Source organism: Capricornis sumatraensis, chromosome 1, assembly GCF_032405125.1.
Source record: "Capricornis sumatraensis isolate serow.1 chromosome 1, serow.2, whole genome shotgun sequence".
Lineage (NCBI taxonomy): Eukaryota > Metazoa > Chordata > Mammalia > Artiodactyla > Bovidae > Capricornis > Capricornis sumatraensis.
The window spans coordinates 75,638,423-75,658,738 of NC_091069.1; the positions used below are offsets into that span (position 1 = coordinate 75,638,423).

Sequence of the window (20,316 nt, forward strand, 5' to 3'; positions counted from 1 at the left end):
ATCTGATTTGCACCATGAAAACAATGACAGCTGCAGCACCCTATCACATATAGCCTAGGGCAAGAGGTCGCAAAGCAGCATGCCCAAAGCTCACTGGGAGAGCTTGCTGTGAAAGAGCCTTTGCAGACTTCTCTGGTGGCACAGTGGTTAAGAATTCGCCTGCCAATGCTGGAGACATGGGTTCAATCCCCGACCTGGGAAGATCCCACATGCCGCGAAGCAACTAATTCTGTGCACCACAACTATTGAGCCTGTGCTCTAGAGCCCAGGCGCCAAAGCTACTGAAGCCCGCATGCCTGTGCTCCACAAGAGAAGCCACTGCGACGAGAAGCCCGTGCACCACAGCTAGAGAGCAGCCCCCGCTGGCTGCACCTAGAGGAAGCCTGTGCGCAGCAACGAAGACCCAGTGCAGCCAAAAAATAATTACTTGTTAAAAAGGAAAGTAACTCATGACAAAATAACATGCATTTCCAAAAAATGTGCCTGTTACTGGCTACCACGGCCAGGTTCTGACTCTAGGTCTGCAGGGCACCTCGTCAGGAGGTCTGAGTCTGCATTTCTGGCCAGCAACTCCAGATGATGCTGAGTCAGTGGATGGAGGAGACTGATTTGACGAACAGTAGACTAGACTCCAATTTCAAAAGTTCAGAGAAGAGACAGATATGATTTCTGCATCCAAAAGAGATTATTATAAAGGCATTCAGCCCCTAAGATGACAAGCGGGTGACAAAGAACAATATTCTAAGTGTAAAATAAAAAGAGGATTCTAGTGGGATTGTGTGGAGGAGGTAAGAAGGTTGTGTGTAATTGCACAAGACAACAGACATAATCTAAATATCAATCCCCTCAGATTCTACAAGATAAACGGTGAAGGGAAACTATTGAGAAATGGCATCCAGTAATCCATTACCGAATACAGTGAAGAGCACGTGTGTGAAACTGTAAACATAGAAGAATGCCTGTGAGAGCAGAGGCAGCCAGGCGAGGCTCTTTCTCCCGTGGAAGGACAAGGCTACTGCTGCCACCAGCCTGCTGACTGAGCTCCTGCTAGATAATAGCATTATGAGAGATCTGGGAGGTTTACAAAATGAATTAAATATGATCCCTTGCAATCTCTGAACTCATTATTTTGTAATCTCTATATTTTCTGAATTTCAGTCTTAAATACCATGCTTCAACACTGAGTCCCACCTATATTATATGCTGGTTTGTTTCAGCTGTGTTGATGGAAAGGAAGGGACCCTCCCCACCTCCACACACACACTATATACATACATATTACACACAGACAGATACAATGAAGTGAAATCCTGTGCTAGTTTTATTTAACAAAGGCTAGGGAAACCTTGCAGACAGCAGCCACCTGAGGAGTAGGTGGAGACTGTTTGTCATGTCACCCCTTCGAGGCTGTCCCTGACACAGCCCATGCAGCTGCCAGCAACACTGAAAATAAAAGAGAGCATCTTGCCAGATCCAGAAGCTTAATTTTACATCACAGCCCTTTCTTACTTGAGTCTTAAGTCATTGTTTATGGAGAACATACTCAAACATTTCCATTTGAGACTGCGGCTTTCAAACTTGTTTGGCTATGGTTCACACTAAGAAATTCATCATTTGTCCGTTCAATTCATGGAACATATATACACTGTAATCCTCCCAGGTCCCAGGCACTGTTCTACATACAGGTAATCCTGTAATGAACAGAAAAACTTGAATTCTTGTTCTCATAAAGGTTTCATTCTGCTGGGAGAGGTAGACAACAATATAATCATGGGTCAGATGCTGATAAAGTAAATCAGAGAAGGGAGAGGGAGAATGCTGGAATGCTGGGGAAGGGAAGGGTGGTAAATAGGGCAGTCAGGAGAGGCCACAACAAGAACATAACATTAAACATAGCTCTATAGGAGGAGGAAGAGGGGCCATGTGGATATTTCAGGGAAGAAAAGGCTCATCAACCAGCAAAAGTGATGTGCTAGAAGCAGCCCCAGTCAAAGTGTGTTCTGGTCTCATTTCTACCAACTGTGGACTTTAGACAGGCCACTTTCTTCTCTGAGCCTCGTTCCTTCTTTGTAAAGCGAAAGAAAGCGCCTTGCTCCTCTCCCAGTTCTTTTCCGGCTCTAACATTTCCCAGCATCTGTGTTCTAAGGCCTCTTAGAACTAAGACTTGCACTAAGTCTTAGTCTTAGTCTGGGCAGACTAATATATATGTATGTATACATATACTTTCATGTACATAACATAAACAATGGTGGCACAAAATGTCATACACAGTACTACCCTGATTACATGCAACATACTCTAATATTTTCTGGTTTGTTCTATTTCATTTTGTTAAATGCTGATTGCACCCAACTAAATTGATTTCACTATCGAAGGGGTCTTAAATAACTATGCACAGACACTGAAATCTTGGTTGTGGAACAAAATATGGCATCACTAACACCAAAGACTCATCTAAGAAAAAGAAACAGTAACTCAGTACCGGAGCCTTCTTCTGCCCTCAGCTTTCAGCGATCCGGAAAGCCATACACCCACACTGGCCTGGACAACCAGAGAGAAGACTTAAGTGTTAGATGGCTCAAGCCTCCAGTTTCAGTTCTGCCACTGTTTTCTCTGATCTTAAGCAAGCTACGCAGCAACATGAAGGCTTAGGTTTCTGACAAAATAGTGGGAATGACGATGAGGATTAAATCATAAAATATATGCAGAATTTTTTGCATATATTTTACTAAGTGTTTACTAAGTGCCAGATATTGATCATTATGCTGATCAACATCAGCATAAACATTTAACAAATTAGTAGTGGTGCTGGTGGCGGAGGTGGAAGTTAACTAGAGCAAGGGAAGAGTCTTATCTCAGTAGGCCCTGAGGGTCTAAAATGTTAGAAAAACTGAGCTAGATATTGTAAATGCCAGTAATTATCTTAGTAATAAATGTCACAGAAAGGAGAATGTGTGATTCCAAACTGTGTTTCTTTCATTTCTAAAATCTCTCTCCTCCCTCTTCAGAAAACTATATGGAAATGGATTTGAAGAAATACAAAGTCATGCATTCAATGGGACAACGCTGATTTCCCTGTAAGTATGTGCTTGTTTCCCCAGCTCATGAATAAAAATGAAATATTACTCTGGCTACCAGATCACATTCAATCTTCAGCAACTAACCCAGGACAAAAATAAACTTTCAAGTGCCTGGTCCTCAGTGTAGCATGCGTGTTACTAGGCAACTGGCTGACTGGAAACCCCAGAGCACCCTGATATCAAAAACAGATGCAGCCTGGATACATTGAAGTTGACAGTTTGCTGAAATATTCAACACCCTGCTTTAGGCTCCTCCGTCTCACAGCCCCGCCTCTCTAGTCCCCTCACTTGGCTCGATGGTGTGTTAGAGGCAGCACGATTTCAGTGGAGAAATTCTTCCTCCTGGCCCCACTGCAAAGATGTTGGATAAGGCCATTTACCAGCCTAATCAGCCTCAACAGGCCCATACAGAATCCCATCTCCCTACTGCGGGGGCTGGGGGCAGGGGTGGGTAAGGAGCTCATTTTCCACAAGGTGAAGGAGCCCTGCATTTTCACCACACCCTACCCTGGTGCCCAGTGTGAACAGCCTTCAACTCTAGAGAAGCATCCCTGTTGCTTCCTTCATTGTCCTCAGCCTCTCTTTCTTTCTGTGGCCCCTTTCTTAAAAAAAGTGGCTCATTCACAAAGGTTGCAGTACGGGGGTGGCGGGGAGGGGTGCGCTGCTTGACCAATAACAGGTACCAAGTAAGATGACCATCACCTTACAGTTGTCGAGAGTAAAACCTTACAACACGTGAAAGGCGCAACTAAAGCCAAAGTTGAGGAAAGCAAACAGATGGAAAGGCTTTTATCATTAATAAGTCATATGTATAAACTTGGGTTCCCCTGGTGGCTGAGACGGTAAAGAATCCGCCTGCAATGTGGGAGACCCAGGTTCAATCCCTGTGTCGGGAAGATCCCTGGGGATGGAAAGGCATCCACTCCAGTATTCTTGCCTGGAGAATCCCATGCACAGAGAAGCCTGGCGGGCTACAGTCCATGGGGTCGCAAAGAGTCAGACACAACTGAGTGACTAACGCTCTCACTTTTTGTGTATAAACCATGGTCTTCACCAGTGCTTCTCCAACTTTAACAAACATAAGAATAACATGGAGATTGTTGGCACACAGATCCCAGGCCCCTCCCCCAGACATTGTAATTCAGTAGGTCTAGGGTGGGGCCTAAAAATCTGAAATTTTACCAAGCTCCCTGGAGATGCTAATGCTGCCAGTCTGAAGTTGAGTAGCATAAGTCTATATATAGTATACTACATACTTTAATGATAAATATTAATTAAAGACCCTATTGATACCATGTTATGTAGCTTGGTGGCTAAGAAAACAGATCTAAAAGTCACTAACTGGGACTGAAACTCCAATTCCATCATTTATCACCTTAATCTTGAGCAAGTTATTAACCACTCTAAACCATAGTGTTTCCTCCATAAAGTAGAGCTGCTAATAGGTCTGGAGGATACCCCACCAAAATGAAAAGCTCTGTGTTGTATCCTCAGTACTTAGCACGTGCGTAGCATAGAGTAGGTGCTCACTTATTATTTGTCACATTACATAGTTCATTAATTATGAATGAATGATACTAAATATGATTATGTTTTCATGCACTTAACACAGGTCTGGCACATTCTAAGTGCTCAAGAAATGGCAGCTTTTTAAAAAGCTGTCCTTCCTATCATGGAGTAGATTTTCCCTCATTTTCTTGTGGACTTGAATTCAATGCAGGTTTCACTCTCGCCAGTTGAATCTGTTTCTGCTGAATTAAAATCAGAGGCCTAGCCTCTCCAGGCACAGCACTCCCAGATGCCTCATACTGGTATTGACAAGTGTTTGCCAGGCATCAGCTGTGTTTCAAGGAACCTTCTATATTTTGAGATGAAACAAAGATGACTAAGCCCTGGTGTTTTCCCTGCAGGAGTTTACAGCCTAGGAAGAAACGCTCCTAAATGGTATGTAAACTGTACACTAAGTAGTCACTAAAACAGAAGGCAAAGTATAGCGCCTGGCCGGAGAGAGGTAAAGTCCTCTGGGATTTCAGGGGCAGAAGAGAAGGGAATTAGAGAAAGCCTCATGAGAGATGCAGACCTTGAGCTGGGCTTAACTTGGACAAGCAGAGATAGAAGGAAAATGCGCTATGTTCAGAGGACAAGAAAAGCCCAGAGGAAGGTGCTTGGGATGTGCCCCTCGCACAGAAAATAGTAGCATTTAAAAAGTCCTAGATGTGGATCAAGGACAAAGCAGGAAGGACCTTCAATGCTGGGGTAAAGAATTTGGACCCTCTGCTGTAGAAAACAAGCCTTTGAAAGTCCTGGGGTAGAAAGTATGAGAGGGCTGCTCAGGGAAAGTTGGTGGATGGGTTAGCAGGAAGGGCAGAGGGTTGGAAGGACAGAGGGAAGGGGCAGACCAGGGCAGACACAGAAGTCAGAAGTACCTGAGCAGAGGGGATACGTGAAGTCCTTTGTGGCCCTGGTCACCTGCACAAGGAAGAAAAATAAGAGGACTGAGTATAAAATTAAGGGAAAGCAATAGATGAGGAAAAGAAGCCAGAGCAAAGTCAGAGGTCAGAAGGCAGCCAGCAGGGCGCAGCTTTGGGCAGTGAGGGAAAGCAGGGCATAAGGAGGGAGGTCCCGGTCAGCCCCTTTAGAGGCACTGAAACGCGTGTGGACTTAAAAAGGTCCCAAAGTCCCATTAGTATGAATGCCCCATACCTCATAGTTTCAAGAAAGAGGAAACCAAGATCACAAATCAGTTTGCCAAGAACACAAACCTATTTCATTCATTTATTCATTCAACACACCACATCTATTGAGCATCACCAATATGTGAGGCACGGTGTTAAGGGCTGGGTCTGCAGCGGTACAGTGGAAACAGTCCCTGCCCTCATGAAGTTTCTCGCAGAAGAGATGGACCAAAAGGCGAAAAATGAATGAACTCATTGTTGGCAGTGATAAATACCGTGAAGGAAATGACTCATTACTGAGATCGGAGAGACCACAGCGAGGAGACTGACTCCAGGTTAGGTGCTCAGGGACAGCCCTCACCAAGGATATAATATCTAGGCTGAGTCTTAAGGATGACAAGGGGTCAGCCCTGGCAATCATGAGAGGAAGCACATGACAGAAAGAGGGAACAGCGTGTGCAAAGGGCCTGAGTTGTGCAGGAAAAGAAGTTGATAAGCTCCAAGACTTGGGAGGAGGCTGGTGTGACTGCAGGGCCATCAGCAAGAGGGACACTGGATGAGATCATCGTGGAGATGTGTCAGGAGCAAGGCTTCAGGACGGAGGGGCCATGGGAAGGGGTCTGAATTCTCTTCTGAGGGGAAGGAGACCCACTGAAGGGTTTGAGCAGGGCAGAGGGAATAGTCTTCAAAAGAACTGGGCAAAATGTTCCAACTATACAATCCGGCCCCATTTCTGACCCCTTCCTTCTGTAGAGGCCTGTCCAGAGCTGTCCAGAACAATGACATCAGAGGACTGCAAAGTCCTCAACTATGCTGCTTACTAAGGCAGATACGGTGGAGGGGAGCAACCTCAAAGGTTACCCTCAGATACCGCCAGAGGTCCCAGAGTCCCTCCCTACCATTCCCTGAGCACCCCCATTAGGGAAGCCTTGGCTGGAATTTGGGGGTTCTCCCACTGTACCTCAAAAGGTCATCCTGCCTGCCTGTGTCTCTCATGCCTAGATGGCCATGCCACTCGGGAGAGTTCCCAAAGGGACCTGCAGGAAAACGTGGTAGATAAATTTGATTTCTTTTTAGCTGAGTTACATAATGCAGAGTTATTGTTATACAGAAAGATCCGAGTTTTAATAAAACATGCGAAAAGCTGTCATAAAATTTGAACAATTAATTTGACCTGGCTGACACAAGGATTATTTGCTCACAGAGCCTGGTTTCAATGATTTATGACCACAACTGAACATAATTAAAACAAACCAAATCAGGAAGAAGAGCCAGGGAGGTTTGGGAAGGAAATTTTCTTTTGATTTAGATTTTAAATAGCAATTGACTCTGACAACCTCATCGCTTTGAAAGTGGAAATATACCCAGGGGATGGGACGATGTGAGACGGACAGGTGCATTGTGATGAAAGGGCTGAGGCTTCCCAAGGAAAATGCTTAGTAGAAACATATGGAAAACAGCCACCAATGGGTGAAATGCAGGGGCTTTTGCAGTTTTTAAATGGCAAGGGTGATGTGGAGTCTTGCAGAAAGATGATAAAGAAGTTGTAAAGCTACGAGATGAGCTGCCTAATTACAAAGAATCTTGCAAGGGAGGGGCAGCGGGTGTTGGTATATTTCTTCACCACTGTAACAGTGCTACTAGAAGAATCATGTCCCGTGTTCAAAATCATCATGCCAGAAATGAATGTACACTGTGCCCATTGTCCAGGGTTTTCTAGAAAGTTCTTTGAAATACCACCCTTCTCTTGTAGGAAGAAAGTGATCCAAAGTAAGCTGGCAAGTCTGAGCCCAGGGACTCCTTTTCCAGCTCCCTTGTCCCTCCAGAAGGGCCTCTGCTTGGAGACACCACCGTCAGGGCCCAGATGGGAGCTGCTCAGTGGGGCCAGGCCAAGCTGGTCCTGAGAAGTTTACTCTAGGCTGTAGGATTCTGCAGGCAAGAATACTGGAGTGGCTAGCTGTTCTCCAGGGGATCTTCCTTGACCCAGGGATCGAACTTGGGTCTCCTGCATTACAGGCAGATTCTTTCCCATCTGAGCTACCAGGGGATCCCTACAAGGAACAGAAGCCCTCAGGTGGCTACTCCCATTGCAGCTCTTGAGTTCCTTAAGAGCAGTAGCCTTCGACCCTTTTTTCCCTATAACACACATACCTAGTGATGATCAGACACATAGCCCAGACTGGGGTAGGAGGCAATTTTCTGTACAGGCTGTTCTTCCTCCACTTTGTCACCCACCGAAAAAATGTCCATGCACGCGTGCTCAGTCACTTCAGTCGTGTCTGACTCTGCGTGACACTATGGACTGTAGCCCGCCAGGCTCCTCTGTCCATGGGATTCTCCAGGCAAGAATACTGGAGTGGGTTGCCATGCCCTCGTCCAGGGGAGCTTCCCGACCCAGGGATCGAACCCCAGTCGCTTGTGGCTCCTGCATTGGCAGCCAGGTTCTTGACCACTAGCACCACCTGGGAAGCCCAAGGAGAAATACACAGCTGAAAGAAAAAGTCCAATTAACATGATGAAAGGGGGTAGCTTTGAATGGACGCTACTTTTCTTTTAAGATTTGCAAACATCAGTATATTACTACTAACGAGCACTGAACTCTCCAAGGTCACGATGGCTGCGAGCCTGGTACAAAGTGCGCTGCACTCGCACCCTTCAGCCTTGAACACTGGAGCAGCATTTCTGCCCTGCCCAGCTGCCTGGAGTAAACGTGCACAGCTCCAGGGCAGCGGTGGGAGTGCTTTCAGTGGTAGGATAAAAGTTTCCATTGAGAGAGGGGGAAACTGCAGGGAAAGGGCAGAGCCAAACACCCAAGATTTCAGTTGTGCCAAAGACAAGAATGCCGTTTTTGCATTTTACCTACAGCCCCTTCTTGTCACCTCCACCCCTGAGCACCACGTACAAGGGCTGCTCCAAACGTGCATGTGTACAGCTTTAACTGTTTACATATGAGCTGAAAACCCCACTAAAGGCACTGTCCTTCCCCTCAGGGAGCTAAAGGAAAACGCACGCCTGGAGAAGATGCACAAGGACGCCTTCCGGGGGGCCACGGGGCCTAGCATTTTGTGAGTACACTGGTGCCGCCTCCCCTCCCTGCCCGGTGCACCCCAACAGGCCTGCTCAGGGTGTCCGGTCACATCATCTCCAGCTGGGTTTGCGGGGGAACCAGTCTCTGCATGGGGAAGGACTACCCTAACAAAGCACCACCCACTAGGGATTGAAACAACAGAACTGTGCTGTCCTGCAGTTCTAGAGGCTCAAGTCTGAAACGAGGCTGTCAGCAAGCCGGCTTCCTCCCACGGGTGGCGAGCGAAGGGCTTCTGCCAGACCTCTCCTGGCTCCTGGTAGCTCCCTTTGGTTGTGGCAGCAGAACTCGTCTTCACAGGGTATTCGATGTGTTTCTCTGTCTCCAAATTTCCCTTTGTACAGAGATACCAGTCATATTGGATTAGGCCCCATCCTCATGATCTCATTGTAACCTGATTACCTCTGGAAAGATCCTATTTCAATTAAGGTCACATTCTGAGGTACTGAGAGTTAGGACTTCAGCGTATGAATTTAGGTGAGACACAGTTCAATCAGCATCAAATATGGCGGGCCTCTTCACGTGCAGAGGGGGTCCAGTGTTCCCTGGGATCCCCTCATAAGAATTAAGGTTGAGTGAGCTCCTGTTGTGTCAGGCTCTCTGAGGATGCAAGGAGCAGAGCCAGGTTCCCTCAGTTAATGGGCATTGAGCATAAGGACACATGGGAACATTAAGAAGAACAGGAGATTGAACCAGTAGTCTCCTTCCAATGCCTTGGGAAGCCAGAAACATCCTATAGAAAACAACTGCAGCTACAGCCAGGCTTCAGGGAGAAATGCAAGAGGGCTCCAGACACGGCGCAGCTCTAACAGCAGAGGCCGCCTCACCTCTCCGCAGAGGTGCCGGCCCACCACTTCCTACTCCGGCACCCCATCACTAATGCCTTCAAGCACAGCTCGAACACATCCTGTTTACCAGGCACCACGCTGCAGAGACAGTGGTGGGCTCTGGTTGACGCCCTATAAAAAAAAATTACACTATGGAGGGGAAAGAATGATAAACAGGCAAAGTGATAAGCAGGCACATGACTTTAAAATGAGAAAAGTATTAAGATGAATGGAGAAGAGTAGCGTGGAAGCATTTACACTAACATAGGTAAAATAGAGAGCCGATGGAAATTTGCTGTATGACTCAGGGAACTCAAATTGGGGTTCTGTATTAAACTAGAGGAGTGGGAAAGGGTGGGAGGTGGGTAGGAGTTTCAAGAGGGAGGGGACATAGGTATATCTATGGTTAATTCATGTTGATGTATGACAGAATCAAACCAATATTATAAAGCAATGATCAATCAACTTAAAATAAATAAATTATTAAAAATGAGAAAAGCACTAGAGAGACAGTGAGCAGTGCAGTATAGTTCATCTGTTTATTCATTGATTTTTCCAATAACTGTAAGTCCATACTATGTGCCAGGCACTGAATTAGGCTTCAGGGAAACGGCAGTGAGTAAGAAAAGACAAATGTCTCTGCCTTCATAGAGTGGGGAAGACGGACAAGGATCAAACGAGTAAAGAAAATATGTGCTACACCAGATGGTTGTGGAGTGGAGAAACTTAGCTGGCTGGGCGAAGAGAGTTCTCAGGATGGGGAGTTAGTATTTTCAGGAGGATGGTCAGGGAAGACTGTCCTGAAAAAGTGGTATTTAAGCAAATCACTGAAAGAAAGGAGGGAGCAAAGCTGTGTGTGCATCAGCAGGAAGAGCATTCCAGTTGGAGGAAACTGGGCAGGATCTGCACATGTTAGAAGGACAAAGAAGAGAATAGCATGGCCGAGTGAGCCAAGCAAGGGAAGGGCCCAGAGCAGGGCAGAGAGGTGGTGAGAGCCAGGTCAGGGGGCCTATGGCTACTCTTTGAGTGAGGTGAGGAGGTGCTAAGGTTTTGATGAGAGGAAGGAATGAACTGACCCAGTTACGCTTTATACCCCAGCTCCTGCCAGTATCTACTCATGATCTTGTCTGCTTTTCTATATTCCCCCATTATAAGCCCCAAACTCTACTTCTTAGCCCCTGCCACTCTCAACTCCTGATTCCTCCCTAATGCCTCTCTCCTATCAACTCCTGACTTCCTTTGGTTCCTAGTTCCCACCACTATCAACTCCTGTCACCAGTCTGACTCTACTTATTTCCTATTATCCTGAGTCTCTCGACATCCTAACTCCCGCCACCAAAACTCCCGACTTTCTCCCCTCCCCAACTTCTGGCATCATCTGTCCTACTTCTCTGTTCTCCACTCAACCTCATGATTTCTGCTTCCTCGTGGCTTCCACTTCCTTGTGGCTCCTGCTCACTGCTTTCTCTGCTGTCTCTCAGCTTCTGCCATACTACCATAGGGGTCTCTGTCTACAGGTCTTATATTCAAAGTACTCCAGGGTAGCACACCCTACAGGCAGAGTTCTTACAGCAAACCAGCCACCTACTTGGGCAACAAACAGCTAAGGAGAGTTGCCTTTGGTCAGGTACAAGAATGAGTGAGTAGGGTTGTAAGACACTCAGCGTGACAGTTTTCCCTTGAAAAGCTGCTCAGCCTGCCTGCTTAGAAGTGACTGTGAGCCCTGCAGGCATTTACATTGACTTTTTCAGAACAGTAGGCCCAGTCCTAGGTCTCTTACTACCCAAATGATTATCCGCATTATACCCTTAGGGTTTAAGTGATATCTATAAGCGTTCCTCCCATCTGTACCCCCAAGATATTTCCCCCACGAGTCACTCAGTGAAACTGAAAATCTATCATCACAGATTTACTCCTTTGTAATGAGACCTTGCCATTTATAGAATCCTAACTTAAAACATATTACTTTCACTCCAAAATAATAAAAACAAAAAAATTCACCAGTCCTGTAAAGAATCAGGTACTGAATTCCTAATACATCTAAGAGAATAACTCTGTAAAACAGAACACTGGTTACCTAAATCAATAAGGGCAGAAAAGCAGTAAGAGTCTGCCATCCCCGAGGCAAATTCTGCCACCCTGATTACTCCACCAAGGACCAACCCTAGTCATCACGCCATGGTGTCAAGTTCATCTGTCCATCAATCACCCACTGATCCTGTCCCGTGTGCTGGGCACTAAGTATTGGGTCAGGGTGCTGAAGGGGGTTGTGCTGCCTGAAAATCTTCACAGTGTATCAGCAGGAAGACGGGAAGAGTTTTTAAATGCCCGCTTATTCTTCCTTCTCACATTTAATTTGTTTGGCGTTTTCTTGCACATTGCCTCGGGTTTAGAAAAGCTAAGGGGTTCAGGACCTTGTTTGAAAAACCCTGAGCTTTCCACACAATTCTGCTTGCATGACTGAGTGTTCGCTTGCTTTGGACTGATGAATCCAGTTTGCCTTTAGAGAAGGTAGATAGATGATGGCCGATGCCACATAGTGGCTCTTAATAGCATAAGCAGCCTGTGCTTCATGAAAACCTACTCTGTGGAGCTTGATCAACAGAGAGAGGCATCTGAAGCCCTAGATACTTCCACCTGGGGTAGAGCACAAAGCTGATGTTACTGCACGTGCCTGCTCTATCATAAAGCAAGTGGCTATTTCACTTCAGCTAAGTGGAGGGAGGGAGAGGGAGGGAGAACGAAAGCAGGAGAGGAGAGAAAGAGGATTCTAATGGATGGATAGTGGGGTGAATATGGAGAACACAATGTAGCTTTTTTGAATTCAGATCTTAATGAGAGTAACTGAAACGGAGAATCAGGGAGAAAGCAAGATGGAGAAAACAATGCCTCAGAACCTAGAATGATGCTATTGTTGAGACAAAGTTTCAGTCTATGAATCAAATACATTAAATAAATAAGTAAGCCTTTCTCTTTTTTTTTACTTTTCAGGGATATTTCTTCCACTAAACTGCAGGCCCTGCCTAGCTATGGGCTAGAGTCCATTCAAACCCTAATTGCCACATCATCCTATTCTCTGAAAAAACTGCCATCGAGAGAAAAATTTACCAATCTCCTGGATGCCACACTGACTTACCCCAGCCACTGCTGTGCTTTTAGAAACTTGCCAACAAAAGAGTAAGTAAAAAAACAAAAGGTAGAGCCTGCCAAGCTGTGGCAGAAACTCGGATCTGAAAAACTGTCAGTTGGTCAGCAGCTCCCTGCCCTTTTATCGCCGGCCATCTAAACCAGCACCACAGTCACCCGTAGTCATGGGGTCACTCTCAGACAGACAAGAAGAAAATGAACTGTCCTGTGCCTCCTGAAAACTGACTCCAAAGAGTCGATTCACCCTGCAGCTAAAAGACCCTTGTCACTTATTCTGAGCTAATTCAATTAGAGCCTTAAATCAGGCTATAATTGCAGTTGCAAAATGACTTACAAAACTGGTATCTCAAAGATCAGCTAGCTCTAATCCTTATCAAAGAGCATCATTTCTAAAGAAGTGGGGGAACTAAGCTCAATAAGGTCAATTTTACCTAATGTCTTAATCTTTAGTTAAAAAAAAAAAAAAAGACACAGAACACTACAGAAGGTTTTCACTGCCTTTTTTTAAAAGCTATTTCTCTCCCAGCAGAAGACTATCTTCTGTTATAGAGCAGAATCCTAGCTCCCTAAGGATTAGCTTGGTATGGGAATGGAAAAGGGAGAAGCTCCTGGCTGGTTAGTGGGTTTGTGACCAGTGGTGGGTTGGGGGAGGTGGGGTGGTATTACTGATTCAATTAATTCACTTCAGTCCAGAATGGAATGGCAGGGTATGAAGGATTTTATTCTTTCCTTAAAGCACTCTCTTCCAGATTTTTTTTTCCCACTGTAATGCATACAAAGAAGTCCTTTTTTTTATATTGCAACCCAGTAAACACAACACATGTAACTGAAATAAAACAGAGCACTACTTAACTATTTTACATGTGATACACTGATATTCTCGTTTTTCTTTCTTTTCCATAATTTTTTTTAACTTTTTGTTCTATATTGGGGTATAGCTGATTGACAAACAATGCTGCGACAGTTTTGGGTGAACAGTGAAGGGACTCAGCCACACATATCCATGTATCCATTCTCCCCCCAAACCCCTCCCATTCGGGCTGCTACATAACATTGAGCAGAGTTCCATGTGCCATACAGGAGGTCCTTGTTGGTTATGCTGGTTATCCAGCATACACTGATGTTCTCTTGTCTATTTTATTTCATGTTTGGCTGCTTTCAACGCTAGTCTTGATTCACCTTATTGCTTTCATGACCCACTAATGGGTCACAACTCACAGCTGGAAAAACATTGCCCTAAAAGAATATTATACAGCCTAAGAAGATCCTCAAACAATTAATTAAATGAGGCATTAAGAGAGTGTCACTAGGATACAACTGTTTTTGGAATCAACCTATTTACAATCAATCAACCAGCACATGTTATCATCGTACACCCATTTCATACCTCGCATAGATAGGGAGGTATGGATCTACCTGAAGTTTTGGGGGTAACCAAGAAGACAGGCCATTCACTGTGCTCAGAAAGCTGTGTGCCACTAACTGAGCTTCAGAGAACATTGGTTGAGTATTCACCATGTTTCAGAAAAACACTGTACAAAAATCTGAAGCTACAAAGATAAGTAGGAGCTCATCCCAACCATCAGAGCCACGAGCAGCTATTTGGGAACAACACAAAAGACAGCCAATACTTAGGTGCAGTACAGCAAATGTTATGATAGAGCTGAGAAGAGAAAACAGTACTTTGGGAGAACAGAGGGAGAATTTCTAAATGGCAACAGGGCTTATGGAAGACTTCCCCAGGAAGTGACTTCTGCTGAGCTCTGAAGAACAGGTAGCAATTAGCTAGACAGGTGTGACAGAAAGCATGCCAAGAAGATGGAATAGCTTTTGTGAAGGCACAAAGGCAAGAGGCCATGGAATGAAAGTCATTCAGAAAAACCGGAATAAGACAACTTATGGTTACAGAGAGGAGGATGAGTGAGCAGAGGAGACCAAGGAGAGGTGAGCTATGAGGGGCTCTGAGTGTAAGGCCAAGTCGCTGAGAGGATGAGGAACCACTGGGGAACTCAGAACAGAATCACTCGGATTTGCTTCCGTAAAGTAGCACTCTGGGCTGTAAGTGAGCAGAGCTGGTGAGAGAACAACCAGGACCACACGCAGCACAGAAGCTGGTTTGGGATAAAGCTGATTCTGCACTTTTCCACTTTTGTGGGAAAGGAGGCTGCATCCCTTCGGAAGTTACTGACGTGTTAAAGCTTTAGTTCAGGGGTGTTTTATTCCAGCAGATGAAAGAAGAGACTTCTACCACCACTGGGTTAAAACAAAAGCTGGGGGGACATTACACAGCTGCAGGCCAGCACTAAGTGAGAGGGTAATGCAGTCACACAGCAGTTGTCTTGATTAGGATGACAAGTTTCAACTGACTCCCTCTCTATCCCTGAAGTCAGAAACCTTGGATGCTAGTGAGGATGGAGAGCGTGAAGCTGGGCCAGTGGATGTTTGTGCAAACTCTGGGTCAGCCCTCTGCCCTGCAGCTGCGGAGCCTGGATAACCCACGCAGCTGCCTAGGCAGATGGCCCCCAAACTCTCCTTGGTGTCTCTGATTAAAATTCCAAAAGAGAGAGAGTAGACAGAGCTGAAGGCCAAGAACAACCACATTTCCTGTTCATTGTAGACTGGTTCATGTGGAGTACCTCTAAGTATCAGATGCAGAGTCAGCATCAAACACACACACAATCTCTTTCTCACTCCCGCTTTCTTTCACAAGCGAAATAATAAGCTGAGTAACTTCTGAAAGTGAGTCCAGTAGGTCAAATAGTCCTTACATATTCTCCACCATCCTGCTTTTACACAAAGTCATTCCTACAAGGGATTGTCTTGTTAATATTGCTAACGTGCTAAGTCGCTTCAGTCCTGTCCGACTGTATCAGCCTGTGGATTGCAGCCCACCTGTAGGCTACAATTGTAGGCTCCTCTGTCCACGGCCTTTTCCAGGCAAGACTACTGAAGTGGGTTACCACGCTGTCCTCTAGGGGATCTTCCCAACCCAGGGATCAAATTGGCAGGAGGGTTCTTTACCACTAGTGCCACTTGAGAAGACCTGTTAATGTTGAAGAATAATAAATAGAAACATCCATCTTGAATTACCTCATTTCTCTTTCCTCCTCAGGAAAGGCTGGAATTCGCACAGCCTGCTCTTCTTCTCTCTGTTTCTGCATCCAGTTTTCCTTTGTGCCTCTCTGTGGTTTCATCTTAGGAATATAAGTATAACCTTCTTTTAATTTCTTGACATTTACCCCTTTCCACGGGCTAAATTTCTTAGAGGGGAAGATGGAGGAATAGGGAGCGACCACATTATATCTCTGCACATAAGCCAAAAAGGCTGAAAATTCACATCATTTTAAAGCCAGGTCCAGAATCTTCAAATCTTTACAAGAGAGATTCCCAGTGATAATTCAAAGCCATGAACTCTGAATGATTATTTGTTCATCAAGGCCGATGTGGGGAGGAGAGTGGCGAGTAGAAAACCTTAATATACCACAAAGTTATCTTTTAATGAGCACTGAAAAATCCATGATTCAATGCGACAAATTTAAGTTTTTTCATCTCTAGAGCCCACACAAAACACTTAGCATTCAGAAGCATTTTATCTAAGCTGGAAGCACTCTAATGACAACTCAGAAGCCTTCACTCTCTCCCCTGGAAGTGTTTCAGTTAGGACAATGGTACAGAACACGACGCTGCTGTAATAGGGAAAGAATTTGGATGAACAAAGCATAAACAGACATGATCAGGTTTAAAGACCAAAAGCTCAACTAGTTTTGTTTGTTTGTTTTTTTACCTCTTTCAGGCAGAATTTTTCATTTTCCATTTTTAAAAACTTTTCCAAACAATGTGAAAGCACAGCAAGGAGACCAAATAATGAAACACTGTAAGTATTTGCTGTAAGGGAACTCGGGAAGCCATGTCTCATTCTGTGGGCACTTTATCATTATCAGTGCCAACGATTTTCTTTTGATAAAAGTCTTGGATGGGGCCATGTTTGCAAAGCATATTTTAATAGCTTTAAAATGGGGCGAGTGTGTGTGTGTGTGTGTGTTTTTAACAAGGCATTCCAGGAGATCAATTATCTCTTCAACTGGTTACAAAAATACTTGTAAAAACATACCTACATATTCATTTTACAGTCATATTAAATTCTCTTCCAAAATTAAAATTTTATTTGCAGGTATCCTGATGTCACTAAGGACTTGTTTAATGATAGCCTCATTTGTAAGGATTTTTCACGAGTCATGGGGTCAGCATTCCACAAAGATTAACTGATTGTAGACAGCTTCTAGAAGCAGCCACTTCCCTTCGGAGAGACTTAGGCCACCTTGATCATTATGCTCTAGAGCTTAAAATTATTTAGACTTACACTATCGCTGACACATACTGGATGGGAGCTCCATTTCTATTCTACTGACTGACATTTTTTAAAAGATTTATTTACTTTGGGCTGTCCTGGGTCTTCGCTGCTACTCGGGCTTTCTCTAGTTGTGATGAACGGGGCCTACCCTTCTCGTAGCAGGCAGGCTTCTCACTGTGGTGGCTTCTCTTGTTGCAGGGTGCGGGCGCTCAGATGCACCAGCTTCAGTAGTTATGGTGCATGGGCTCAGCAGTTGCAGCGCCCAGGCTCTGGAGCACAGGCTCAAGAGTTGTGGCACACAGGCTTAGTTCCTCTGTGGCATGAGGGATCTTCCCAGAAAGGGATCAAACCTGTGTCCCCTGCATTGGAAGGCAGATTCTTAACCACTGAGCCACCAGGGAAGCCCCTGATTTAAAAAAAAAAACAAAACATTTTTCTACTGCCTTGGCGTTTCATATACCTTCAACTGTAAAGGAGCCAGTGAAGTTGTTCGGTCATGTCTGACTCTCTCCTCCATCCATGGAATTTTCCAAGCAAGACTACCAGAGTGGGTTGCCATTTCCTTCTCCAAGGGATCTTCCCAACCCAGGGATCGAACCCAGGTCTCCCGCATTACGGGCAGACACTTTACCATCTGAGCCACCAGGGAAGCCCACTGATACTAGAATGAGGCTCAGTAAGTCAAGGCACATTAAAATAGAAAAGGCTATAAATTATAACTTAATATGATGGTTCTTTTGGGGGAAATTTCACCCAAAGGCATGACACTTTGGTGCAGCGGTAAAGGCGCGCACCTCAAAAGTGTCCCGATGCCACATTTGCTGTGGTTTGCAAGTGTTATCACTTCCCTTCCACTCCCATCCCCCCCCATGCCCCTCAGGCTACAAGGCCAAACCAGATGCCCTTCTAAGGTACCCTACCAATCTGCATTCTCTCTTCTACGTCTTTTTGTCTTTTCTCTCTTTTCCCTATCAATCTGCAAGATATATAGAGGCACAGGGTGGTATGATTGGAGGACCCTGGGCTCTGGAGCGCCTCAGACTTGGATATGAATTCTTGGCACTAATGTTCCTGTCACATTAGGTTTCCCTTGACAATACTTATCTTTTCTGAGACGTTTTTCCTCAACTGTAAAGGACAATAAAAACATCATTTGGCTTTCAGAAGCATGAGAGTAAAGGGAGTTTCTTAAGACTGTGACAGCTAGGGTACCTTGTATTATAGTCTCTATTCTTCTTTACTTTTCCCTTGCATTTAGGTCTGACACCATCTATCCTCCAGCATTCCCTTTCCTCATCCTTCCCACTCTTCTCTCTTAATACTCTCTCCATTGTCACCTTCCACCTAACACTTTTGCAATCATATGGGTTTTTTTCATCAGTAGGAAACCACTTTTGGGTATAGTCTGTGGTACCATCAAGGGGTGTTTTAGAGGGAGGGGAGACTTTAGCTCAGTGTCAATAACCATCAGCCCCTACCACTCCACGCCTTCCAAAGTAAGCATCCAATCTTGAGTCTGCTATGCTAACACTGCAAGTCCTCTAGTCTTCAGCGTTGGAGAAGGCAGTGGCACCCCACTCCAGTACTCTTGCCTGGAAAATCCCACGGACCAAAGAGCCTGGTAGGCTGCAGTCCATGAGGTCGCAAAGAGTCGGACATGACTGAGTGGCTTCACTTTCACTTTTCCTTCCATGCATTGGAGAAAGAAATGGCAACTCACTCCAGTGTTCTTGCCTGGAGAATCCCAGGGCCGGGGGAGCCTGGTGGGCTGCTGTCTATGGGGTAGCACAGAGTCAGACACGACTGAAGTGACCTAGCAGCAGCAGCAGCAGCAGCAGCAGTCTTCAGCATCCCTCAAAACTACCTAAAATTAACACATTATCTAAGTAAAAAGACTGTGCTTCCTGTGAAAACATTTCTTGTGATAAATCCCCTTCCTTCCCTTTCCACCAGATTGCTATTCCTGAGTCCCTGGAGTTCAGAAATTCTAGAGGCAGCCACTGAGTCTTATCTGCTCTCCCTGAGATATTATGATGTCCTTACTGCTATGGTTGGCCCCACTGTCCTCCTAAAACCCCTGTCTTTTTTCCATCTACTGATTGTGGCTGGAGCAGTGGTGCTACTGTTTCTCCTTCCTCTGACTCAATATTGTTAAGCCCACCCAAGTCCATTCACACTCTCTGCACAGCCTCAGTACTAAAGACAGCTCCATGCAGGGTTTTGTCAATAAGCATGTTGATGCCCTCAGGAGTCATCCCAGGGCACAAATGTAAGTAGCAGCAGATAGCTATTCAGTCCGAAGACAAATCACCAGGGAGAAAAACCTAGACATATGCCCAGTAGGGCAAAAAAAGAAAGAGCGAGGGACCAGGGAAGTGGAAAAGGAAACCTGTTTGACCTCTTAGTGATGTAAGTTTATTTAGAAACCATAGCAGAATTGTTAATATCTTGAAATCAGTGGTTCTAGTCGCAGCTGGAGTTATTTTGATAAGGGGAATGTACTAAAGGAAACTAAGGCAACAATAGTTGGAAACTTCTCATGTGATGTAATAAAGGTTATTATTTCATAGGAATCATCCAGAGAACTTGCTTACAATGCAGATTCCTAGGCTCTGTCCCCAGAGAGTTTGATTCTGGGTCTGAAGTGAAGCCAAGGAATCTGCATTGTAATGAACACTCTAGTGATTCCGATGGAAGTGGCCCAAGGTCCACACTCTGAAAAACCCTGAGAGATGGTGAAGTAGAAGAAAGTCCCATGGACTAGGCATATGAAGACCTCCTCTTGCCACTAGTGGCCAGTGCTGAGGGGCCTGGAGCAAGGCACTTACCTCCTTTAATCTTGGTCTCCTTACCAATAAAGTGAAGGGTTTTTCCCAGGTCCTTCATCGTTCTGATAACCACCATTATCTCTTTAAAGATTTAAAACTTAGGCAGTTATACTGATGTGCATGGGATGAGTACAAACAAATATGCTAGATATATTTAATAATAAAACAAGTGAGTTTCCTATGCAGTCTCCTGTGAGTGGCAGTAGTAATTTTCCAGTTTCAGTTTGGTTTCTATGACATTCTAGCACATTTTTTGGTGTCCCAGGTCATAGATTTCTTTTTCCCTTTTTTTGGAAATCTATGTTCTTTCCCTTAGGTAATTG

At 45.1% G+C, this 20,316-nt stretch overlaps 1 protein-coding gene across 1 annotated transcript in view; it reads left to right on the top strand.

Annotated features, from left to right (window-relative positions):
* The window catches only part of LHCGR (luteinizing hormone/choriogonadotropin receptor), a 59,053-nt gene that overhangs the window by 35,449 nt on the left and 3,288 nt on the right, over positions 1 to 20,316 (top strand). The window contains exons 7-10 of the mRNA XM_068974184.1: positions 3,009 to 3,077; positions 8,746 to 8,820; positions 12,659 to 12,844; positions 16,608 to 16,688. Coding sequence (XP_068830285.1) covers positions 3,009 to 3,077; positions 8,746 to 8,820; positions 12,659 to 12,844; positions 16,608 to 16,688 — 411 coding nt within the window. The remainder of the gene's footprint in view (positions 1 to 3,008; positions 3,078 to 8,745; positions 8,821 to 12,658; positions 12,845 to 16,607; positions 16,689 to 20,316) is intronic.